Source organism: Bubalus bubalis, chromosome 3, assembly GCF_019923935.1.
Source record: "Bubalus bubalis isolate 160015118507 breed Murrah chromosome 3, NDDB_SH_1, whole genome shotgun sequence".
Lineage (NCBI taxonomy): Eukaryota > Metazoa > Chordata > Mammalia > Artiodactyla > Bovidae > Bubalus > Bubalus bubalis.
The window spans coordinates 6,514,031-6,540,802 of NC_059159.1; the positions used below are offsets into that span (position 1 = coordinate 6,514,031).

Genomic DNA, 26,772 nt, shown 5'->3' on the forward strand with positions numbered 1-26,772 from the left:
GAGATCAGCTCCCCAGAGGAGATACATGGCACACCTGAGACAGCATTCTTGAGGTGCACCCAGGAAACCCAGTGGCTGGGACCGGGGAGTTGATAAGATGCATCGCCCACCTAGGGAGAGTGCACTCGCCAAGCACCTGGACACCTGAGCCACTCGGACCTGGGAAGGACACAAAACTCAGGCCCAACTGAGTCTGTGCCTTTGTGGAGTACCTGAGAACCTGAACCTGAGTGGCTTAGACCTGGGAAGTGCACGTAACTCAGGGCCCACTATAGACAGTTCCCCTGCAGAGCAACCTGGAGCCTGAGCAGTGTAGACTGGGAAAGCATACATGCCGTGAGTGGGGGCAAATCCAATGTGGCCCAGACACTGTGAGCACTGCCCACACACGCCAGTGATATTTGTTTGCAGTGTTCCTCCCTTCCCACAGCACAGTTGAACAAGTGAGCCTAAATAAATGACTGCCTTTGTCCCCTTGTGTTAGGATGGAAATTAGACCCTAAACAGACTTGCAAGCAGAGGGAGCCAAAATAAAGAAAAGGGAACCGCTTTGGAAGTGACAGGTGCAACATATTAAAACCTGTAGTTAGCATTGACTACATTGGAAGGGGCCTATAGACATTGAGAAAAAATATAAGCTGGAACAAGGAATTATCTGAAACTGAACTGACCCCACACTGCCCTCAACAGCTCCAGAGAAATTCCTGAATGTATTTTACTATTATTATTTTAATTTTTTTTAATTTTTAAGCTCTTTACTACTCCTTTAATTTTAATTTTTAAAACCTACTATTACCATGCAAAAAAAAAGACCCTATTTTAAAGCAAATTTCAAATATATATATTTTATAATTTTTGCAATTTTGTTGTTTTTTTAATACTGCATTTTTGAGAGTCTAACCTCTACTCTAGATTTTTAATTTCCTTTTTGGTATTTGTTATTAATTTTGTACCTTTAAGAATCCAATCTTCAGTACCCATTTTTAGTTAGGAGTGTGATTACCGGTTTGATTGCTCTCTCCCCTTTTGACTCTCCTTTTTCTCCCCCAGGTCACCTCTGTCTCCTCCCTCCCCCTTCTCTTCTCTACTTAAATCTGTGAATCTCATTGGGTGTTCTGGGCTGTGGACACTTAGGGAACTGATTATTGGCTAGCTTGGTCTCTCTCCTTTTGACTCCCCCTCCTCTCCTCCTGGTCACCTCTCTCTCCTCCCTCTTCTCTTCTCCATATAACTCTGTGAACCTCTCTGGGTGTCCCTCACTGTGGAGAATCTTTTCACATTAACCTAGATGTTTTATCATCAATGCTGTATGGATGGAGAAGTCTTGAGGCTACTGTAAGAATAAGACTGAAAGCCAGAGGCAGGAGTCTTAAATCCGAAATTTGAGAGCACCAGAAAACTCCTGACTCCAGGGAACATTAATTGACAAGAGCTCATCCAAAAGCCTCCATGCTGCTGCTAAGTCACTTCAGTCATGTCTGACTCTGTGAGACCCCATAAATGGCAGCCCACCAGGCTCCCCCATCCCTGGGATTCTCCATTGCCATTTCCTTCTCCAATGCATGAAAGTGAAAAGTGAAAGTGAAGTCGCTCAGTCGTGTCTGACTCTTAGCGATCCCATGAACTGCAGCCTACCAGGGTCCTCCATCCATGGGATTTTCCAAGCAAGAGTACTTGAGTGGGGTGCCATTGCCTTCTCCGAAAAGCCTCCATACCTACACTGAAACCAAGCTCCACCCAAGAGCCAACAAGTTTCAGAGCAAGGCATACCAAGTTAATTCTCCAACAATGCAGGAATATAACCCTGAGCATTAAAATACAGGCAGCCAAAAGTCACACCAAACCCATAGACACCTAAAAACTCACTACTGGACACTTCATTGCACTCCAGAGAGAAGAGATCCAGCTCCACCCACCAGAACACTGATGCAAGCTTCCCTAACCAAGAACCTTGACAAGCCACTCATCCAACCCCACCCACAGGGAGGAACCTCCACAATAAAGAGGAAACACAAACTTCCAGCGTACAGAAAGGCCACCCCAAACACAGCAATCTAAATAAGATGAAAAGGCAGAGACATATTCAGCAGGTAAAGGAACATGATAAATGCCCACCAAACCAAACAAAAGAGGAGAAGATAGGGAGTTTACCTGAAAAAGAATTCAGAATAATGATAGTAAAAATGATCCAAAATCTTGAAAACAAAATGGAGTTACAGATAGTCTGGAAACAAGGATTGAGAAGATGCAAGAAAAGTTTAACAAGGACCTATAAGAAATGAAATAGTCAATCAATAATGAATTATTCAATAACTGAAATCAAAAGCACTCTGGAGGGAACCAACAGTAGAATAACTGAGGCAGAAGATAGGATAAGTGAGGTGGAAAATAGAATGGTGGAAATAAATGAAGCAGAGCAGAAAAAAGAATTAAATGAGGACAACCTCAGAGACCTCTGGGACAATGTTAAACACCCCAACATTTAAATCATAGGAGTCCCAGAAGAAGAAGACAAAAAGAAAGGCCATGAGAAAATACTTGAGGAGATAATAATTGAAAACGTCCCTGAAATGGGGAAGGAAATAGCCACCCAAGTCCAAGAAACTCAGAGAGTCCCAAACAGGGTAAACCCAAGGTGAAACACCCCAGTTCAGTTCAGTTCAGCTCAGTTGCTCAGTCGTGTCTGACTCTTTGAGACCCCATGAATCGCAGCATGCCAGGCCTCCCTGTCCATCACCAACTCCCAGAGTTCACTCAGACTCATGTCCGTTGAGTCAGTGATGCCATCCAGCCATCTCATCCTCTGTCATCCCCCTCTCCTCCTGCCTCCAATCCCTCTCAGCATCAGTCTTTTCCAATGAGTCAGCTCTTCGCATGAGGTGGCCAAAGTACTGGAGTTTCGGCTTTAGCATCATTCCTTCCAAAGAAATCCCAGGGCTGATCTCCTTCAGAATGGACTGGTTGGATCTCCTTGCAGTCCAAGGGACTCTCAAGAGTCTTCTCCAACACCACAGTTCAAAAGCATCAATTCTTTGGCACTCAGCCTTCTTCACAGTCCAACTCTCACATCCATACACCCCAAGACACATATTAATCAATTTAATGAAGATCAAACACAAAGAACAAATATTAAAAGCAGCAAGGGAAAAACAACAAATAACACACAAAGGGATTCCCATAAGGATAACAGCTGATCTTTCTATAGAAACTCTTTAGGCCAGAAGGGAATGGCAGGACATACTTAAAGTGATGAAAGAGAAAAACCTACAATCCAGATTACTGTACCCAGCAAGGATTTCATTCAAATATGAAGGAGAAATCAAAAGCTTTACAGACAAGCAAAATCTGAGAGAATTCAGCACCACCAAACCAGCTCTTTAACAAGTGCTAAAGGATCTTCTTTAGACAGGAAACACAGAAAAGGTTTATAAACTCGAACCCAAAACAACAAAGTAAATGGCAACAGGATCATATTTATTGATAATTACCTTAAGTGTAAATGGGTTGAATGCCCCAACCAAACGACAAAGATTGGCTGAATGGATACAAAAACAAGACCCCTGTATATGCTCTCTACAAGAGACCCATCTCAAAACAAGGGAAACATACAGACTGAAAGTGAAGGGCTGAAAAAAGATATTTCAGGCAAATGGAGACCAAAATAAACCAGGAGTAGCAATACTCATATCAGATAAAATAGACTGTGAAATAAAGGCGATGAAAAGAGACAAAGAAGGACACTACATAATGATCAAAGGATCGATCCAAGAAGAAGATAAAATTATAAATATATACACATGCAACATAGGAGCACAACAATATGTAAGGCAAATGATAACAAGTATGAAAGGCGAAAATAACAGTAACACAATAATAGTGGGAGACTTTAATACCCCACTCACACCTATGGATAGATCAACTAAACAGAAAATGAGCAAAGAAACACAAACTTTAAATTACACAATGGACCAGTTAGACCTAATTGATATCTATAGGACATTTTACCCCCAAACAATGAATTTCACCTTTTTCTCAAGTGCACGTGAACCTTCTCCAGGATAGTTCACATCCTGAGCCATAAATATAGCCTTGGTAAATTCAAAAAAATTGAAATCATCTCCAGCATCTTTTCTGATCACAATGCGGTAAGACTAGACATCAACTACAGGGAAAAATTGGAGAAGGAAATGGCCATCCACTCCAGTGTTCTTGCCTGAAGAATCCCAGGGATGGCAGAGGCTGGTGGGCTGCCACCAATGGGGTCGCACAGAGTCGGACATGACTGAAGTGACTTAGCAGCAGCAGCAGCAACAGGGAAAAAAACTATTAAAAATACAAACATATGGAGGCTAAGCAACATGCTTCTGAATAACCAAGAAATCACAGAAGAAATAAAAAAAGAAATCAAAATATGCATAGAAATGAATGAAAATGAAAACACAACAACCCAATGCCTATGGGATTCAGTAAAAGCAGTGCTAAGGGGAAGGTTCATAGCAATACAAGCTTACCTCAAGAAACAGGAGAAAAATCAAATAAATAACCTAACTCTACACTTAAAGCAACCAGAAAAAGAAGAAATGAAGAACTCCAGGGTTAGTAGAAGGAAAGAAATCATAAAAATTAGATCAGAAATAAATGAAAAAGAAACAAAGGAGACCATAGCAAAAATCGACAAAGCTAAAAGCTGGTTCTTTGAGAAGATAAATAAAATAGACAAACCATTAGCCAGACTCATAAAGAAAAAAAGGGAGAAGAATCAAATCAACAAAATTAGAAATGAAAATGGAGAAATCACAACAGACAATACAGAAATACAAAGGATCATAAGAGATTATAATCAGCAATTGTATGCCAATAAAATGGACAACTTGGAAGAAATGGAAAAATTCTCAGAAAAGTATAACTTTTTAAAACTGAACCAGGAAGAAATAGAAAATCTTAACAGACCCATCACAAGCATGAAAATCGAAACTGTAATCAGAAATCTCCCAACAAATAAAATCCCAGGACCAGATGGCTTCACAGCTGAATTCTATCAAAAATTTAGGGAAGCGCTAACACCTACCCTACTCAAACTATTCCAGAAAATCACAGAGGAAGGTAAACTTCCAAACTCATTCTATGAGGCCACAATCACCCTAATACCAAAACCAGACAAAGATGCCACAGGGAAAGAAAACTATAGGCCAATATCACTGATGAACATAGATGCAAAAATCCTTAACAAAATTCTAGCAAACATAATCCAACAACATATTAAAAAGATCATACATCATGACCAAGTGGGCTTTATCCCAGGGATGCAAGGATTCTTCAATATTCACAAATCAATCAATGTAATATACCACATTAACAAATTGAAAGATAAAAACCATATGATTATCTCAGTAGATGCAGAGAAAGTCTTTGACAAAATTCAGTATCCATTTATGATAAAAGCCCTCCAGAAAGTAGGCATAGAACGAACATACCTCAACATAATAAAAGCCATATATGATAAACCCACAGCAAACATTATCCTCAATGGTGAAAAATTGAAAGCATCTCCCCTAAAGTCTGGAGAAGGAAATGGCAATCCACTCCAGTATTCTTGCCTGGAGAATCCCAGGGACAGAGGAGCCTGGTGGGCTGCCATCTATGGGGTCACACAGAGTCAGAGACAACTGAAGAAGCTTAGCAACAGCAGCAGCCCCTAAAGTCACGAACAAGACAAGGGTGCCCACTCTCACCACTACTATTCAACATAGTTTTGGAAGTTTTAGCCACAGCAATCAGAGAAGAAAAGGAAATAAAAGGAATCCAAATTGGAAAACTCTCTCTGTTTGCAGATGACATGATCCTCTACATAGAAAACCCTAAAGACTCCACCAGAAAATTACTAGAACTAATCAATGAATATAGTATATTTGCAGGATATAAAATTAACACACAGAAACCCCTTGCATACCTATACACTAACAATGAGAAAACAGAGAAATTAAGGAAACAATTCCATTCACCATTGCAACAAAAAGAATAAAATACTTAGGAATAAATCTACCTAAGAAAACAAAAGATCTATATATAGAAAACTATAAAACACTGATGAAAGAAATCAAAGATGACACAAATAGATGGAGAAACATACCATGTTCATGGATCAGAAGAATCAATATAGTAAAAATGAGTATACTACCCAAAGCAATCTATAGATTCAATGCAATCCCTATCAAGCCACCAACGGTATTTTTCACAGAACTAGAACAAATAATTTCACAATTTGTATGAAAATACAAAAAACCTCAAATAGCCAAAGCAATCTTGAGAAAGAAGAATGGAACTGGAGGAATCAAACTGCTGACTTAAGGCTATACTACAAAGCTACAGTCATCAAGACACTATGGAACTGGCACAAAGACAGAAATATAGATCAATGGAACAAAATAAAAAGCCCAGAGATAAATCCATGCACCTATGGACACCTTATCTTTGACAAAGGAGGAAGAATATACAATGGAGAAAAGACAATCTCTTTAACAAGTGGTACTGGGAAAACTCGTCAACTACTTGTAAAAGAATGAGACTAGAACTCTTTCTAACACCATAAACAAAAATAAACTCAAAATGGATTAAAGATCTAAATGTAAGAAACTATAAATCTCCTAAAGGAAAACATAGGCAAAACATTCTCTGACATAAATCATAGCAGGATCGTCTATGACCCACCTCCCAGAGTAATGGAAATAAAAGCAAAAATAAACAAATGGGACTTAATTAAACTTAAAAGCTTTTGCAGAACAAAGGAAACTATAAGCAAGGTGAAAAGACAGCCTTGAGAATGGAAGAAAATAATAGCAAATGAGGCAACTGACAAAGAATTAATCTCAAAAATATACAAGCATCTCCTGAAGCTCAATTCCAGAAAAATAAATGACCCAGTCAAAAAATGGGCCAAAGAACTAAACAGACATTTCTCCAAAGAAGACATACAGGTGGCTAACAAACACATGAAAAGATGCTCAACATCAGTCATTATCAGAGAAATGCAAATCAAAATCACAATGAGCAGTCAGAATGACTGCTATCAAAAAGTCTACAAACAATAAATGCTGGAGAGGGTGTAGAGGAAAAAGAATCCTCTTACACTGTTGGTGGGAATGCAAACTAGTACAGCCACTATGGAGAACAGTGGGGCGATTCCTTAAAAAATGAAATAGAACTGCCATACAACCCAGCAATCCCACTGCTGGCCATACACACTGAGGAAACCAGAATTGAAAGAGACACGTGTACCCCAATGTTCATCACAGCACTGTTTACAATAGCCAGGACATGGAAGCAACCTAGATGTCCATCAGCAGATGAATGGATAAGAAAGCTGTGCTACATATACACAGTGGAATATTACTCAGCTATTAAAAAGAATGCATTTGAATCAGTTCCAATGAGGTGGATGAAATGAGCCTATTATAGAGAATGAAGTAAGTCAGAAAGAAAAACGCCAATACAGTATATTAACGCATATATATGGAATTTAGAAAGATGATAACAATGACCCTATCTGCGAGACAGCAAAAGAGACACAGATGTAAAGAACAGTCTTTTGGACTCTATGGGAGAAGGCAAGGGTGGGATGATTTGACAGAGTAGCATTGAAACATGTATATTATCATATGTGAAACAGATCGCTAGTCCAGGTTCGATGCATAGACAGGGTGCTCAGGGCTGGTGCACTGGGATGACCCAGAGGGATGGGATGGGGAGGGAGGTGGGAGAGGGGTTCAGGATGGGGAACACATGTACACCCATGGCTAATTCATGTGAATGCATGGCAAAAACCACCACAATATTGTAAAGTAATTAGCCTCCAATTAAAATAAATCAATTAATTAAAAAAAATAATAAATGGATAACCAACAAGGACCTACTGTCTAGCACAGGGAACTCTGCTCAATCTTATGTGGCAGCCTGGATGGGAGGGGAGTTTGGGGGAGAATGGATACATGAATATGCATGGCTGAGTCACTTTGCTGCTCACCTGAAGCTATCACAATATTGTTAATCAGCTATACTCCAATACAAAATAAGAAGTCTTTTAAAAATGAAAAAGAGGCTACTTTCCCATCTGCTCCTGGTGCAGCCCCCTCCCCCAAGTACAGAGTGACAACATGAGTAGCCTCCCTCTCTGGTCTTAAGGCAACCCAGAATTAAAATTCCCAGGGAGCAACTTGAGAAGAAGAAAACAGTTGACCTTTTCTAAACTAGCTCCCTGAGGCCCTGCCCACTTCCTTCACAATGAACCACAGGAAGAACTTAATTCATGTCCCAGGACTCTTAGTCTAGTGATCTTTTTAGGAAAAGAGTCCTCTCCAAGCCCCACCCTCCACAGCCCACCCTAGCTCATAGCTGCAGATCTGTGCTAACTCCAGCGTCTGACTGATGGATTACTCCACAGTCCCCAAAATGCATGGAGGATCTCCTCGCAGACCCTAAGTGAGAGTCACAGCCAGACTGAATACATTCAAGACAGGGAAGAAAATGGAGATATTAATGGGGCGAGAACTTATGGTGACAAGGAGAGGCTATGAGGTCGTTCTCATCTTCAGGTGTGTCCAGGACGTGGGGGATGGCGCTGGTACTAGAATCTCATTTCAAACACACAAAATACATCAGGGCAGGGATGCCAGAGTCTTCTGACCACTCTTTAAGAAAATATTTTCTTTATTTATTTGGCCGCATCGCCCCCCCACCCTCCCCCCGGGTTCTTCATGAGTCATGCAGAATCTTTTGTTGCACTGCACAGTCGTGGTTCCCCAACCAGGGATTGAACCCACAGCCCTTGCATTGCAAGCCAGATTCTTACCCACTGGACCACCAGCAAAGTCCCTCTGTCCACTTATACTTTCATATCTTCACATGCAGTTGGCATATTATCATCGTTTTGCACATTTTTCTACTTTCATGGGGTCTAGCATTTCCCAGGTGGCTCAGTGGTCCACCTGCAAATGCGGGAGATGCAGGAGACACGGGATCAACACCTGTGTCGGGAAGATTCCCTGGAGGAGGAAATGGCAACCCACTCCAGTATTCGTGTCTGGGAAATCCCATGGCGAGAGGAGCCTCGCGGGCTACAGTCCATGGGGTCACAAAGAGTCGGACACAATCGAGCACACACACAGAGAATCTCAAACCCACGATTGGCTGACCCCTGCCCCGCACACAATGCAAAAATAAGTGTATTACATTGTGTGTGGCACAGACTTGAGATCATATATGTCCTCCAAGGAACTGGGCCCAGAAGAAGGCATCCGCTCTTCCATTCCTTCCTGTAGTTTCTCCTGTGTTGGAGGCCTCAGGATGAAGAAGGCCAGAGGCTGTGCAGGGAAGGGCGAAATTAGAGCCAGACTGGAACATCAGAGCAGCAGGTTTCCAGGGACTAGGGGACTGATTCTTGAAGCAGGGGGCCACGCTGCCTCGAGAACCACAGTCGCCACTGACCACTGTCATTGCCTGAGAAAAATGCCCTTTTGTTCTGTTTGAGGGTCTTTAATCTCTGGACAATATTGAAGAGCATGGGGGCTACTGGTTTTTCTGGGGCTTCCCCCCAGAGCTCCTCAGAGGCCTGTTGACCCAGAGGACAGCACCGAGCATGCCCAGGAGCAGGGGCACCTTCAGGAAGACCAGGAGCAGGAAGTGGACGCTGCCCAGCAGGGGCCTGTGGGGAACATGGGGACAGGAAGTGAGATGCCCCCCAGGCCCCCTCCTCCCAGCTCTCCCAGGTCCCAGGTTCCAATAACCTACAGGAGGGCCAGCCTGGGACCCCAGGGTGACAACAGCCTTCACCCCCCAGACTCTCCTTCTTCGTGTCTCCCTGTTCTGACCCTTGCTGCTCTCCTGGGCAGGAAAGGACCAGTGATATGATCTCATCAGAAGGAGAAGAGCTTAGAACATAGACACATACAAAGGGGAAACCACGAGATGCACAGCGAGGAAGACAGCCACCTACACAGCTAAGGAGGGAGACCTTGGGAGAAAGGAGATACGCTGACACCTTGACCGCAGACCCTGGCCTCCAGAGCTGTGAAAAATGAACGTTGTCTAAGCTGCCTGGCCTGTGTTACTTTGCCATGGCAGCCAAGCTAATACAAGAATCATCCCTTATTCTTCACTCTTCACAGAAATTTGTCAAATGAAGTCACCAATCAATCACTTAACTCTGTTTGGTACGTTGATTATGTGATATAAGTACCTGGAAGGCAGACAGCTGGATATTTGGATAATCCTCATATCCCCTCATATTCTTAAAACAGGGATGGGCAGGCTTCCCTGGTGGTCCAGTGATAAAGAATCCACTGCCAATCCAGGGGTCATGGGTTGGATCCTTGGTCTGGGAAGATCCCACATGCTGCACAGCATCTAAGCCCATGTGCTACATCTTCTGAAGCCCATGCACCCCAGAGCCCATGCTCCATAAGAAGAGAAGCCACTGCAAAGAGAAGTTCACCAACCACAACTAGAGAGAGCCTGCGTTCAGCGATGAAGACCCAGAGCAGCCAAAAATAAATAAACTAATTAATTGTAAAAACAGGAATAGGTAGGAGTGGGTGCTCAATGCTTAATTGTTGGATAAGTGAGTGAATTGGCCATCTCATGTGCATCAAAGACCCTGCCTGACACTTACGGGTGGCTTTGATCCATTCAATGAAGATATTCCTTAGTGATCCTTAGTGATTCCTTATTCACAGCAGTTTGGTAGAAAGAAACTTTCCAAACACAGAGCAAAAGTGACAGGGAAAGGTAAGTGTTCCCGGAGGAAGAAGGTGGGGGGCGGCCCACAGATATTCTGTGTGAAGGCCCAGCAATAGGAAATGGGGCAGATCTAGAAGCAGAGAGGGCCAGGGAGAGTGAAGGAGGAAGTGAAAGGGACCTCGCAGCATACAGAAAGCCCCTTTGGCTGCAACGGCTGGGCAGGGCACTAAGGGGCATGGGTGAGACTCAGTTTGTTCCTCTGTGAATGGGGAACGTGCCTATCTGTCCGTTCCTTCTCATAAGTGTAGGCAGGGGCAAAGAATTAACAGAATAATGACAGGAAAGCCTCTGAGCCGCCAGGAGATATGAGCATCACTGCTGTTGCCAGAGCAGAAGTTAGGGCAAACGGGACTCATCAGGCCTTCCCTGCTCTCCCAGAATCTGGACCAGGAGCCCCGCTGGGGCCCGCACACACCAGCCGTGCCCTCCACACTGGCTGCCGTCCCGACCGAGTCCCAGACTCAGAGTCTCCATCTCTGAGCTCGGCAGGAGATGCTCCTTGTCTGTGTCCCCACACAGTGCAGGGCACGTGGAAGTTCACACAGTAAAAATGGGACGGATGGATGTTGGAAGCAACACGCCGGCAAAAGGCACTGAGCCCAGGACGAAGGGTCTGGGAGCTCCAAGGACACTTGCGGCCCAAGAGCAAGTGGGAAGAGAGCCCAGAGTCCTTGCCCTCTTCACAGAGCCTGAGGGTCGGGAGACAAGCTCTGGCAGACTCTAAAGGGCGCCTCCATTGGAGGGCTCGGCCACAGGGAACTGTAGCAACAGAGCTGGATGACCTGCTGTCGGAGCTGGGGTTGGTCACAGTCAGGGACCAAAAGGGCCACAACTAGAAAACGCCCGTGCACAGCCATGAAGACCGAGCATATCCAAAAACATTAAATAATTTTTTTAAAGGGATGGGCAGGAGTGGGTACGCAGTGCTTATCTTTTGGTTAAATGAGACAGTCAGACATCTCATGCAGATCAAAAGCCCAAATGGTACTTACAGTTGCCCTTGATTCTCTTCTGGGGCAACTGGTGCCGTGAACATGTTGCCATTGGAGGTGGCGAGGGTGGAGATCAACACTGTAGGTGCTGCAAGACATACAGACCAGGTTACACACCACTCTGCCTGCTCACCTGCCCGCCGCCCTAAACGTGGCTCTGAGTCTGGGGGATGGGGGTTTGGGGAGCATGGCCTCCTTGCCCTGAGGAGTCTGGAGCAGGGCCCAAGGAAGGGCCAACAGCCTGGACTGCTCATATCTCCCTGGCCTCTGGGAGACTCAGAGCCTCAGAGGCAGTAGGGCTGGCACAGGTCCAGGGAGGTTAAAGGGGCCCAGGGTCACCTCAGGCCAAGGGCAGCTGGAGGGCAGCAGAATTCAAATGCTCCAGCTGCTCGTGACAGGGTCGCGGCCAGTGCCTCCTCCATCTGCTTATCCATGAGGACAGGAGTAGAATGGGGGCTACCAGGCAGCTGACACAGCCAAGATCTGCGACTTCAAAGGTCAGGGCCAGCCCTGACCTCAGTAAAATCCCGAGGTTCAGGAAGAGCCTGCACTTGGAGGACGTTATTAAGCTCCCACAATGGGGACAGTTCTTAGGAATGTTGTCAGGATTGAATGAGATGATGTACGTGTTGTACTTTACAAGTATAATGAGCCTCACAGGTTCCAGGTGTGAGCGTGGGGGGGACAGGGCGGGGCGGTGACTGTTGACTGTGTACCCAGCCCCCCTGCCACACAGGTGCCCCATGAGCTGGTGCCATCTATCTGAGGATCAGCAGAAGCAGAGCTTAATAGATAAATTATGTCAAGCCAAGATTGCTGAGCTAACATGCCCAGGAGCGTTTGCCTTCTAGAAGGATTGAGGAGTGCTCTCTTCGGCAGCACATATACTAGAAGGATAGAGGAAGAGAGTGTTCTTCAACTCAGATGTATAAATGGCTCATGATGGGGTTTCATGCACCAGAAATGCAGCCTTCTGACTGTGAGGCCCTTTCCAGACCCCAGAATTAAGCACAGCATCCCCCACTGGGCTAGAACTTCCCCCTGAGATGGGATATGGAACATGCGGTGGGCATGGCAGCTCTGAAGTCCCAACCCCGAATTCCAGAAAGAGCAGGAACACCCCCAGGGCAGCAGGGGTCCCAGGAAAGCGCTGGCAGGAATCGGAGTCTCCAGGTCCCATAGAGGAGGGTCCCTTGGCCCACAGGCTGACACTGGTCCCACCACCTTCATCTCCTTGGGAGCAGACTCGGGCACTGACTGTGCGCAGGGAAACGGGGTGCTGGGAAAGCCTGATCCCAGCCCGGAGGCGGCCCTGGAGCCAGGAGAGCGTCAAGGGGAAGCCCGGCCCCTCCCAGCCCAGGTGGTCAGCGGGGGCTCCGTGAGCCCTCAGGACTCCCCCACCCCTGGGACATTCCCTCTGAGGGACAGTTGGGTCCCTGGACAGAGCAGGCCCTGAAGAGACACGTCCACACACACACATACTCTTACCTGGGTCAATGGTCACTTCTACTGGGTTCCCCAGGTCAGTTCCAGTTCTCTCAATCCCACACCAGTAAGTGTCTGTATCATCTAGCCTGAGCTCCTCCATGGTGATGGTGAAGGAGCGGTCTTTCTGGTTGTCCCTGATGGACATGCGGTCCTTCTTCACCTCCTTCTCTGATCCAGTGGTTTTAACAATGAAGGGACAGTTGTTCCAGGCAGCCCCCCGGCACCACCACTTCATGTGGCGCTCATACCCAGGGTCGTATCGACACCGCACAGTCAGTGAGCCCTGCTCCACACCTCTCACTGCTCTGGGACCCGAGATGGCAGATGAGCCTGGAAACACAAATCCATGTACCTGTCACCTCCCGCCCTGGGGGCAGGGCCACAACCTCCTGCATTGTGAATAGTGCAACCAGACCCAAGGGCCTCCTGAGCGGAGTAACAGTCAAGGAAGGGATACACCTTCCACAAGATGGACCTTTTGCCCTGCAAAATCCTAGTCAAAGCCACCAGGAAAATCCCATAAAAGCACAACTGCGGATCTCGAAGAAACACAAACACTGACACAGAGCAAGAGCAACTTCCTGAGATCATCCCCACTTCCCCTGTCTGCGGCCAGTGAGTCTTTCCATTCCAGCCACATCCATTTGCAGCCATCCCTGTGTTATTCTGCTCTGATGGGGAGGAAAGACCAGAGGACCCATTTCCATAGAGGATGACTCTGCACTGACGACCTCAGGAGGTCCAGCTGAAACACCCCCTTAACACGTCTGTGGGGAGGCTGTTCCCACTGGCTACGATGCAGTAAAGCGGTAAACTGGGTGTGGTGTAGTGAATGTGCTGGCAGGGGCCTCCTTGAAGCTGACCAAAGCAGTGGTTGCTACCGGGGCTCCATGTGCTATGGACTCCATACAGGACATGTCCCATTATGTTCACTGAACTGTAAATTCCACTCCCAAATCCCTGGGAGAAGTGCTTTTGTAGGACAAAAGCAAGGACAGGACAGCACTCACTTGCTCATTATTTTCAGTCTAGGTCTGTCTATTCAAAGCTATGGTTTTTCCACTAGTCATGTATGAATGTGAGAGTTGGACTATAAAGAAAGCTCAGTGCTGAAAAATTGATACTTTTGAACTGTGTTGTTGAAGAAGACTCCTGAGAGTCCCTTGGACTACAAGGAGATCCAACCAGTCCATCCTAAAAGAAGTCAGTCCTGTATATTCATTGGAAGGACTGATGCTGAAGCTGAAACTCCAATACTTTGGCCACCTGATGTGAAGAGCTGACTCATTGGAAAAGCCCCTGATGCTGGGAAAGATTGAAGGTGGGAGGAGAATGGGATGACAGAGGATGAGATGGTTGGATGGCATCACTGACTCAATGGACCCGAGCTTGAGTAAACTCCAGGAGTTGGTGATGGAAAGGGAGGCCTGGCGTGTTGCAGTCCATGGGGTCACAACAAATTGGACATGACTGAGACACTGAACTGAACTGAAACTTGCGTAAAGGCACTCAGAGCACTGGAAATCACTTAAATCAGACCTCCATTAAAAATTATTTAAATTTACTGAAGTCACCGCAAACCCGGAGCTTCCCAGTGGCTCAGGGGTAAAGAATCTGCCTGCAATTCAGAAGCCGCAGGAGACAAATACCATCCCTGGGTCGGAAAGATCCCCTGGAGGAGGGCTTGGCAACTCACTCCAGTATTCTTGCCTGGAGAATCCAATGGACAGAGGAGGCTGGCAGACTACGGTCCATGGAGTCACGAAGAGTCGGACACGACTGAAGCAGCAGCATGCATGCAAATGCAAACCCATTCACAGAAACTCTGACCACTTCTTTACAGTCAATAAACATTCAGCGTGATTGTTCAGCATGAGTTTGAGATGCAACTAGAAGCATGTGGAACACGATCTAACAACTTCAAACAACATGTTTTTTGAAAGCACATAGAGAACATTTACAAAAATTGACCATTAAAGAGACTGCCGCAAAATAGGTCACTGAAATTTTCCAAGGACTGAAGTCATTGAGAATGTTCTCTGGATATAATTCAACTAAGGTAGAAATTAATAATGAAACAGAAGTTAAACATTTCCACATGCTCAGAAAATAAAATGGAAGTGTTATCGCTAAGTCGAGTCTGACTCTTTGCCACCCCATGGTCTGTCATGGAATTCTCTAGGCAAGAATATTGGAATAGGTTTCCATTCCTTTCTCCAAGGGATCTTCCTGACCCAGGGGTTGAACCAGGATATCCTGCCTTATAGGTGAATTTTTTTTACCATCTGAGCTACCAGGGATGCCCCAAATCAACAAAATAGTGAGGGAAAAAAATCACAATAAAAACTTTAAGGACTTCCCGATGGTCCAATGCAGGGGCACGGGTTCCACCCCAGGAAGATTCCCCATTCCATGGTGGGGCGGGCAACTCGGCGCCTGCACCACAGCTGTGGAGCCTGCACCCCCTGGAGTCTGTGCTCTGGGACCAGAGAAGTCACTGCTATGAGAAGCCCGCGCACCGCACCTAGAGAAAGCCCTCAAGCACCCCCACGCCCCAGTGCAGCCAGAAATAAAGCTTTAAAAAGCTCTTCAGGAGTGGATTCCTTCATCACCCCCATTTTCATTCATTCATCTGTGTGTCTAGAATGGCCAAGGTTGAAAAACACTGTCCTACGGCGGGGACACTTGGGTTTGGTTTGGTTTCTTGTTTCCCAGCACCTAACATAGAAGCTGTGAGGTGTTTACAGTAAACATGATATTTGATTAACAAATAAGTGTCTGGATGAACGAATGGACCCTGCCATGTTCCCCCAGGACAGATCCTCAGGATCTCCTGCCTCAGTCACGCCAGGGTCGGAAGCCCCACCCCACTCACCTGGGATGACAAGAAGAAACAGAGCCGGGAGCAGACACGTGGTCCTGCCTCCCATCCTTGGAGCTAACGAGCTCTCGGTCCCTTCAAGGACCCGGAGCCAAGGTCAGAAGTGGACGTGCCAGATGTCCCTCAAGCCTCGAGAGATGTTTCCTGAATCTCCTTTGCACTTGTCTCTGGTTCACTTCCCACGGTCAGCACCTACTTCTGCATTTTACAGATTAGGAGAAAAGGCTGTCACTCATTGAGAGGATGAATTGCAGCACGTGATGAGAGCTGTGTCCCGACCTCTGTGCCTCTGGGGAGAACAAGTGGTCGGGGTCCGGGCGGGTTGCCCACGAGGAGCCAAGACATCGCTGCTGGGGGGAGGGGGCAGAGCTGGTGGTGGGTGAATAGAGAGGACCCCAGAGCAGGGGGTCAGAGGCAGGAATGGACTCAACTGGGTCTGCCCTTGGGCAGAAGGCGGAGCTCGGGGCTCAGGTCCAGCCTCGCTGCAGACACAGTCCCACCCTTCCCTCTCTGCAGGCAGCACCCCCACCTGCATCTCAGACCACCTTCCTGCCCTGAGCCTGACCCCTGCCCCTCCCTGGGCTCGGCTCCCTTTGAGGTCCTGAGTCTCTGCCGAGCAGAGGCCGCCCTGGGGCAGGATCAGAAAGGAGAAGCCCCTTTTCCTTTCACCCATTTTGCCCAGAGGCTTCCTCTCCCATGTCTGCATGTGCGCTCTGGACTGATTCTTTGTCTCTCCTTTTCTCTGTCATATTTTAGGAGACGAGTTTCTCTGAACCTCTGACCCCTTCTTTCTCCCTCTGTCCTGGCCACTTCTGTTTATTTCATGTAATGTGTGGCTTTGTGGCTTCCGTGCTGCTAAGAGCTACCCAGAGGTGAACAGGGCCCAGCTCCCCAGGCTTGGCAAGTGTGCTGAGTGCCCCCGTGCTGTCTGTGTGTGTGTATGTGTGTGTAAGCCCCAGGTTGAAAGACTCCTAGGTCACCATGAGATTCCACCACTGGGATCTGTGTCCTGAGATCCACTCCCAGGCACGCCCTCTGGTCATGACGAAAGGAACTCATTTTCTTCTTCCCTGGTAGCCCCACACTCCCCGGGGACCATGCCCACACTCAACTTCACCCATTGGTCTGGGGTTGGGAGGGGAGGGCAGATTGTGGGGGCAGGATCATGTCCTGGCTCCCTCTCAAACACCCGCATGTGCTGCAAGGGAGCCTCTGTCTTCTAATGGGTGTTCGGGCCTCTTCTGCCCACCCTGAGGGTTCAGGGCACCTGGGCAGGTGGTGAGGAGCTCAAGTGCCCTGGTCTCAGGGCCTCACTTTCCCTCCAGGAAATTGTGTTCTGAATCACTGGATGTGGCTGAGGATTTAACCCTGGCTGAAATTCTACTTCTTGGCTATTTCTCCAAAGGAGACATCCAGATGGTCTACGTAGGCACATGAGAAGATGCTCAGCATCACTAATTAGTAGAGAAATGCGAATAAAAACTTCAATGAGATATCACATCAGACTGGTCAAAATGGCCATCATTAGAAGGTCTACATTTAACAAATGCTGGAGAGAGAGTGGAAAAAAGGGAAATGTCCTACCCTGTTAGTGAGAATATAAGTTGGTGCAGAAACTATGGAAATTGTGTGGAGGCTCCTCAGTAAACTAAAAATAGAATTACAATATGATCCACCACTCCTACACCTGGGCATATACCTGGACAACACTGTTTCAAAAAGATGCATGCACCCCTACGTCCATAGCAGCACTGTTCACAATAGCCAAGACATGGAAACAAGCTAAATGTCTGTGAACAGATGATAGATGAGGAAGAGGTGGCGTGTATATATCCACATACATAACCACACTGGAATACTACTCAGCCATAAAAAAGAATGAATAATGCCACTTTCTGGAGAAGGAAATGGCAACCCACTCTAATATTCTTGCCTGGAGAGTCCTATGGACAGAAGAACCTAGTGGGATACAGTCCATGGGGGTTGCAAGACTCAGACACAACTGACTGTTTTCATCAACATGGGTGCAACTAGAGACTACCCTACTAAGTGCAGTAACTCAGAAAGTCATAGACAAACACATATGATATTACTTATATGTGGAATCTCAAATATGGCTTAAATGAACATATCCACCATACAGAAACAGACTCACGGTCGTAGAGAACTGACTTGTCATTGCAAGGGGGAGGGAGGGAAGGAAAAGGCTCGGAGTCTGGGGTTAGCAGACTGTTACATGTAAGCTGTTACATGTGGATGGACAAGCAGCAAGATCCTACTATATACCACGGGGGAGTGTCTTCAATATTCTGTGATAAATCACAATGGAAACGGATATTTTAAAAAAGAATGTCTCCATATGTATAACTGAGTCACTCTGCTATACAGGAGAGGTTGGCATAACATTGTCAATCAACTCTACTTCAATTAGAGAAATAAAATGAAAAGACCCATTATAAAAATTATGTCCTGACCTGATCTATACACAATTGTTTCTTCCGATAAAGAAAACAAGGGTCCCTTTAGATGCTAAGAAGAAGGTATATCGATGTTCACCAAAGGCATGGGCCACAATGTCAGGGCAACACTCCTCATAACAGTCAAAACTTGACACAACTCAGACACCCACCACCAGAAAGGATCGGGACTTCCTGGTGGCTCAGTGGGTAGGAATCCACCTACCTATGCAGGGGACATGAGTTTGACCCCTGGTCCAGGAAGGTTCCGTGTGCTATGGAGAAAGCAAACCTGTGTGCCAGGTCTACTGAAGCCTAAGGCCTGAGACCCGCAGCTGCCAAAGCCACCACCCCTGGAAGCCCCACGCCCCCGGAGGCCCTGCCCGGCAACAAGAGAAGCCACCACAGTGAGAAGCCTGCCCCCTGCAACTGGAGAGTAGGCCCTGCTCACCACAAGTAGAGAAAGCCTGAGTGCATCAACAACTCAGCCAAGCCAAAGAATAAATAAATAAATCAGATGACCGTTATATCTACTACTGCAGGCAGGAATCCCTCAGAAGAAATGGAGTAGCCATCATGGTCAACAAAGTCTGAAATGCAGTACTTGGATGCAATCTCAAAAACGACAGAATGATCTCTGTTTGTTTCCAAGGCAAACCATTCAATATCACAGTAATCCAATCTATGCCCCAACAAGTAACACTGAAGAAGCTGAAGCTGAACGGTTCTATGAAGACCTACAAGACCTTTTAGAACTAACACCCAAAATAGATGTCCTTTTCATTATAGGGGACTGGAATGCAAAAGTAGGAAGTCAAGAAACACCTGGAGTAACAGGCAAATTTGGCCTTGGAATATGGAATGAAGCAGGGCAAAGACTAATAGAGTTTTGCCAAGAAAATGCACTGGTCATAGCAAACACCCTCTTCCAACAACACAAGAGACGACTCTACACATGGACATCACCAGATGGTCAACACCGAAATCAGATTGATTATATTCTTTGCAGCCAAAGATGGAGAAGCTCTATACAGTCAACAAAAGCAAGACCAGGAGCTGACTGTGGCTCAGATCATGAACTCCTTATTACCAAATTCAGACTTAAATTGAAGAAAGTAGGGAAAACCACTAGACCATTCAGGTATGACCTAAATCAAATCCCTTATGATTATACAGTGGAAGTGATAAATAGATTTAAGGGCCTAGATCTGATAGATAGAGTGCCTGATGAACTATGGAATGAGGTTCGTGACATTGTACAGGAGACAGGGATCAAGACCATCCCCATGGAAAAGAAATGCAAAAAGGCAAAATGGCTGTCTGGGGAGGCCTTACAAATAGCTGTGAAAAGAAGAGAAGTGAAAAGCAAAGGAGAAAAGGAAAGATATAAGCATCTGAATGCAGAGTTCCAAAGAATAGCAGAAAGAGATAAGAAAGCCTTCCTCAGCGATCAATGCAAAGAAATAGAGGAAAACAACAGAATGGGAAAGACTAGAGATTTCTTCAAGAAAATTAGAGATACGAAGGGAACATTTCATCCAAAGATGGGCTCGATAAAGGACAGAAATGGTATGGACCTAACAGAAGCACAAGATATTAAGAAGAGATAGCAAGAATACACAGAAGAACTGTACAAAAAAGATCTTCACGACCCAGATAATCACGATGGTGTGATCACTGACCTAGAGCCAGACATCCTGGAATGTGAAGTCAAGTGGGCCTTAGAAAGCATCACTACAAACAAAGCTAGTGGAGGTGATGGAATTCCAGTTGAGCTATTTCAAATCCTGAAAGATGATGCTGTGAAAGTGCTGCACTCAATATGCCAGCAAATCTGGAAAACTCAGCAGTGGCCACAGGACTGGAAAAGGTCAGTTTTCATTCCAATCCCAAAGAAAGGCAATGCCAAAGAATGCTCAAACTACCGCACAATTGCACTCATCTCACACGCTAGTAAAGTCATGCTCAAAATTCTCCAAGCCAGGCTTCAGCAATATGTGAACCATGAACTTCCAGATGTCCAAGCTGGTTTTAGAAAAGGCAGAGGAACCAGAGATCAAATTGCCACCATCCGCTGGATCATGGAAAAAGCAAGAGAGTTCCAGAAAAATATCTATTTCTGCTTTATTGACTACGCCAAAGCCTTTGACTGTGTGGATCACAATAAACTGTGGAAAATTCTGGAAGAGATGGGAATACCAGACCACCTGACCCACCTCTTGAGAAACCTGTATGTAGATCAGGAAGCAACAGTTAGAACTGGACATGGAACAACAGACTGGTTCCAAATAGGAAAAGGAGTACGTCAAGGCTTATATTGTCTCCCTGCTTATTTAATTTATATGCAGAGTACATCATGAGAAACACTGGACTGGAAGAAGCACAAGCTGGAATCAAGATTGCCAGGAGAAATATCAATAACCTCAGATATGCAGATGACACCACCCTCATGGCAGAAAATGAAGAGGAACTAAAAAGCCTCTTGATGAAAGTGAAAGTGGAGAGTGGAAAAGTTGGCTTAAAGCTCAACATTCAGAAAACTAAGATCGTGGCATCTGGTCCCATCACTTCATGAGAAATAGATGGGGAAACAGTGGAAACAGTGTCAGACTTTATTTTTTGGGCTCCAAAACCACTGCAGATGGTGACTGCAGCCATGAAATTAAAAGACGCTTACTCCTTGGAATGAAAGTTATGACCAAACTAGATAGCATATTCAAAAGCAGAGACATTACTTTGCCAACAAAGGTCCATCTAGTCAAGGCTATGGTTTTTCCAGTGGTAATGTATGGATGTGAGAGTTGGACTGTGAAGAAAGCTGAGCACTGAAGAATTGATGCTTTTGAACTGTGGTGTTGGGGAAGCCTCTTGAGAGTCCCTTGGACTGAAAGGAGGTCCAACCAGTCCATTCTGAAGGAGATCAGCCCTGAGATTTCTTTGGAAGGGAAATGATGCTAAACCTGAGACTCCAGTACTTTGTCCACCTCATGGGAAGAGTTGACTCATTGGAAAAGACTCTGATGCTGGGACGGATTGGGGGCAGGAGGAGAAGGGGACAACAGAGGATGAGATGCTGGATGGCATCACTGACTTGATGGACATGAGTCTGAGTGAACTCCGGGAGTTGGTGATGGACAGGGAGGCCTGGCGTGCTGCAATTCATGGGGTCGCCAAGAGTCGGACATGACTGAGCGATTGAATTGAACTGAAAAAAAAAAAAATAGAAGAAGAAGCATGGGTGCGTCTGGGCAGGGAAGCCAGTGCGTGCTTCTTCTCATGCTCCCTCTGCTGGGCCCTGGAGGCTGACCCAACCCAACAGGGAAGATAAAAGCCTCAGCTTCCCAACCACAGGACCAGGAAGGGGTCAGGGAGCTGAAGAAGAGGAAGCAGCTCCAGAAAGGAACTCTGGACAGTCAGCTCACCCTCCAAGCTGTGCGAGCTGGCGGAACCCTGAGACAGAACCCCAGACTCTGTGTGTGTGTGTGTGTGTGTGTGTGTGTGTGTGTGTTAGTCACTCAGTCGAGTCCGACTCTTTGTGACCCCACAGACTGTAGGCCGCCAGGCTTCTCTGCCCATGGAATTCTCCAGGCAAGAATACTGGAGTGGATTGCCATTCCCTGAATACTGGAGTGGATTGCCATTCCCTTCGCCAGAGGAACTTCCCAACCCAGGGATTGAACCCTGGTCTCCTGCCTCACAGACAGATTCTTTACCATTTGAGCTACAGGGAAGTCTTTCCCCCAGACTGAGAACTGGGGAAAGATCACCCCTGTGTCACGGACCAGCCGCTGGGTGGAGCACATGGGCCAGGTCTGAAAGCACCTCAAAGCCTCTGAAAGCTGAACTCCATTGGAACACCAGTCCTGGGAAGCCTTTAGCACTTGAAACTCTTGATGGCCTGACATTAAAGAAGCAGAATCCACATTTAAAGACCCTGGAGGAAAGTGATGCAATTGTGCTGTATGTTTGTGGTGGTGTTCGCAAGAACTGATGCCTGCGTTAAAAATTCATCAAAGTATACATCACAAAGGAGTGAGTCTTACTCTGTGCAAAATTTGAAAAATAATAAAAAAGAAAAACAAAAAGAAAACAGTTTTCAACTGGGTACTTTCAATGTACACAGTTTATTTTATCCCAATTATACCTCAATAAGGGGCTTCTTATTGATAAGAATACTTACCACCTAGTCACCTGAGATGGCCACCCACTCCAGTATTCCTGCCTGGAGAATCCCATGGACAGAGGAGCCTGGTGGGCTACAGTCCACGGGGTCACAAAGAGTGGGGCATGAGTTAGTGACTGAACAGTAGCACACCTCAATAAAACCACTGAGAACTGAAGGGAGGGAGACAGGGAGCTGGTGTTCCCTGCAGTCCTGCCCACCCCCATCCCTTCATGAGTTCTTGGCTGCAGGCAGAAGCATCTGGGCTCACTGGACTCCCCACCCTGCCCCTGCATCCTCCCAGAAGAACCCTCAGTCCTGGGACATAAACGCACACAGAAGCGGCTCAGCCTCCTCCTCCTCAGGGCTCCCTCCCCAGAACCGGCTCACCACCCCTCTCCTGCTCCTGCAGACTTGCCACTGCACCTCCAAGCCCCCCTCCGCTGCAAGGCCCTCGGAGGGTACAGGAGGCAGGAAGAAGACTCAGGGGGCTATGTCTTTGGAAGACTAGTCCAGAGAGGGAAGCTTTAGCCGCAAAGAGATCAGTCTGAGGACTGGAGTCACAAGGACTTTCAAGGAATTTCATTCTGAGCATATCTGAACTCTGCAGAAGAGCATTGGCTTTGAAAGTCAAGAGCTGAGTCGAGATGGGGGCGGAGATGTGCGTGTGACGGCCCTGTGCATGGAGGGGATGCTGGAGAGAGCGCTGGGGATGCTGCTCAGAGACGAGGGCAACAAGGACAGAGTCTGGGAGACGCTGGAGTGAGAGTCACGAGAGCGAGAAGAGGGACTCGGCCAAGAGAGAGGAGACTTCCCTTGTGGCTCAGAGGTTAGGAACCCGCCTCCCAATGCAGGAGACACGGGTTTGATCCCCGACCCGGGAAGATCCCATGTGCTGCGGAGCAGCTAAGCCCGCCTCAACTACTGGGCCTGAGCCCTGGAGCCTGGGCGCCACAACTACTGAAGCCTTGAGCGGCCTAGAGCCTGTGCTCTGGGACAAAGAGAAGCCACCAGGACGAGAAGCCCGTGATTAACAACCAGAGAGCAGCCCCCTGCTCTCCACAGCAGAGAAAAGCCCGCACGGCAGCGACGAGCAGCACAATCATAAATAAATAAATGCATTTTTTAGATAAAGGACAGGGGGCAGGGCACAGAGCAGCGGGGCAGCCCGCAGGGAAGTGGGGAGGGGAGTGCAGAGTCAGTGGAATAAGCAGCTCAGAGGTCAGCAGCCCAGAGCCAGGAGAAATATGCGAAGAGGTGGGAGGGGCAGCAGAATGAGGGGTGGGGAAGGCACCTCTCCTTCCTTCTAACTCCCCCGTGGCGGCCTCTGCTTCCCAGTGACTCTGGACCTTAGGAGGCCAACCTAAAAGAGGGTAGGCATGGGGCTCAGGGAGGGACCCTGGCCCAGGAGGAAGGTGATCTGAGATGCACGGTTGGGGGAGGGGGGGCGGGGCTGATTGCAAGGAGGCTAAGACGGGGCTGTTTGTCCAGCGAGGCTGGGCCTGAACCCCGAGCGCTACATTCTTTCCGATCACAGACCAACGTCTCTCCATCACTCGTCTCCCCGGCTCTGCAGCGCTCTCCTCCCAGCCCCGCCGCACACGTCATGCTGTTCGACTGGCGGCCACCTCCTCAGGCCCTCACTCACACTCGCAGGGAGATCTTGGGCAACTGGGATGCTCTGTGTCTCCCCAGCCACGGAGGACACATTATCACACCCATCACATGTTCTAAAGGACAATTCATGAAATGGGGAAGTAAGAGCAGAAAAACATAAGGGAAGTAGATGAGAAATACTAAAAACTAACGGTTTCAACGCATTGAGGGCGCTTTGCCTGTGGGTTCACTTTGAGTCCCTGGAGAGCAGCTGGCATTGATCATCCACAGGGAGGGGACCGGGGCAGGACCATGTGGCTGCTCCCAGTCCTCCAGATGAGAGGGGCTGGCCTTCAGGAACTCGGACGTGCCAGGCTGGGCTGGGACACAGAGAGGGTCTGTGCATGGGGTAAACAGCTTTCCTGAATGAAAGCGACATGGCTCAAAATAGCCTGGAGTTAAAACTCCCCTCCAAGTTCTCCCCACCATTCTATACAGAGTAAAGAACTTTCTCCCCACGAAGAGCAGAATGGACGCTATGATGGATTACGTTCAGCTCCCAGCCGATCCCAGTCTCTGGCAGGTCTCAGGAATTCCTTGCCCCAGTTGTTGAAAGCTAACTAATCAAAAGTAATCTTGAGGAAAAACAGATCCCCTCAAAACAATGTATCTCTCCATATATATGTTTTCCATATATACCTACTCTCTTCTTGACTTAGCACAGCAGCCCACTAATCTGACTGCTGCCCCTACTTGCCTCATTAAAGGTGATCTGTTCCTGTAAAGTGCCGGTCTCATTCTTTTTCTGAACCTCGCCTTCTCTAGTTCCCTTGACTTACATTTTTGGTGCCAAAACCCAGGAGGTTGAGGTTCCTTCTCATTCTCCATGGCCGGCTCTTCGGATCGTGGAAGCCTGCCAAGCTCACTTTCCTGCCCAGGCCTTCAAGACTTCCTCAAGAGGACACCCTGCGCCTTCATGAGCGGTACAAGCCCCGAATAAGGGCTTTATTGGTTTTCCACATACCCCAGGGAATTATTGGCCTCTCTCTCTCTCTCTTTCTCTCTCTTCCTCTTTTCTCTACACTCTCTTTTTTATGAGACTGACCAACCCCAGGGCAGAGGCCTTTTGCCATTCGACCTCCCTCCATCCACCACAAATTCTTGCCTGACCCAGTAGCCCAGGGAAGCTCAGACAGTACTCTAGGACGCCATAGACTATTGATTTCCGGGTTCCCTGGGAGCCCTCCGGCCAAAAGACCCTCTGGGGAGGCACTTGGGGGAAGCCCCTCCCTCCTTCAGCGTCTCTCTCCCTTTGCCAGGTCGAAGGATTAGGGGATGACATTTTCTCTCGACTGGACTGTCGTTAGCCATTTGCTATGGGGTCAAGCCAATCCATCTTGTGGGACTCTCTCTTGGCCTGTGTAAAATGAAGCCTCAAACCTCTACTCTTGACTGAAATTAAGGTTCATAAGCTTGAGTCACTATGCACTCAAATTTGGCCTCAATACAAATTGGATAACCAAAACCACTGGCCTGAGTTCAGGACTTCGGATTTCAATATTTTATCAGATCTCACTAACTTCCTCAAACAGAAGAGCAAAAGGTCAGAGGCCCCCTATATTCAAGCCTTCTGGAACCTTCGAAGCCGTCCTTCTCTCTGCAAGGACTGTTCTACCTATCAAATCCTCCTCTGCTCTCTCTCCCCCTCCACTACAAAAGAATCTGACTCTAAAGCCCCTAAAAGGCCCCCTAAACCCTCAGCCCCCAATTTGGACCCGGCAGATGGACCTCCTCCCTACCGCTCCAGAGGTGAGGCTTCCGGAGACGAGACCCCACCCTCTAGCCCTTCCTCCTCCAAATCAGGAAGCAATGACTCCAAAACCCCAAAAGAGATTTCCGCTCCCCCCCTCCATCGACCAGGACCCGAAGCAAACACAGATTTCCTCCCAGAGAGGAAGGGACTGGAGGGGCCTGCCCGGGTCCATGTGCCTTTCAATTTCTGATATGAACCAAATTGAAGAAAAAGTGGAATCTTTTTCAGAAAACCCTACTAGATACAGGAAGAAATTCCTCCGTCTTACACAAGCATATAATTTAACCTGGAATGATCTCTATTACATCCTAAATGCCGCTTTAACCCCTGATGAAAAGGAAGGGATATAGCGGGCAGCCCGAGCTCATGCTGATCAGCTCCATAACCAAGACAGGGGTAATCCGGTGGCTGATGGTGCGGTCCCTTTAACTGAGCCATGGTGGACATATCAAGCCGGCATTGCCGGCATCCGGTACCTGCATCGTGTGATCACCTGTTTACTAGAAGGAATGCTAAAAAGCTCTCACATTCATGTGAACTACAATAAGATTAGGAAAGTGACTCAAGAAAAGGATGAAAACTCTGCCTTTTTT

At 47.1% G+C, this 26,772-nt stretch overlaps 1 protein-coding gene across 3 annotated transcripts; it reads right to left on the reverse strand.

Moving 5' to 3' along the window:
• Positions 1-8,383: 8,383 nt before the first annotated feature.
• On the reverse strand, positions 8,384-25,421 carry CD300LD (CD300 molecule like family member d). Of its 3 annotated transcripts, none has more exons than XM_025279459.3 (5): positions 25,206-25,416; positions 16,147-16,350; positions 13,272-13,601; positions 11,784-11,871; positions 8,384-9,697 (listed from the first exon to the last, which is right to left on the reverse strand). In XM_025279459.3, the coding sequence occupies exons 2-5, from the start codon at positions 16,199-16,201 to the stop codon at positions 9,562-9,564; spliced, it is 609 nt and encodes a 202-aa protein (XP_025135244.1). In that variant the 5' UTR covers positions 16,202-16,350; positions 25,206-25,416; the 3' UTR covers positions 8,384-9,561. The 3 variants fall into 3 exon arrangements, with proteins under 3 accessions (XP_025135244.1, XP_044794468.1, XP_044794467.1); XM_044938533.2 differs by having other exon boundaries at positions 8,718-9,356; positions 25,206-25,412; XM_044938532.2 differs by lacking the exons at positions 8,384-9,697; positions 11,784-11,871 and having other exon boundaries at positions 12,468-13,601; positions 25,206-25,421.
• Positions 25,422-26,772: the final 1,351 nt, after the last annotated feature.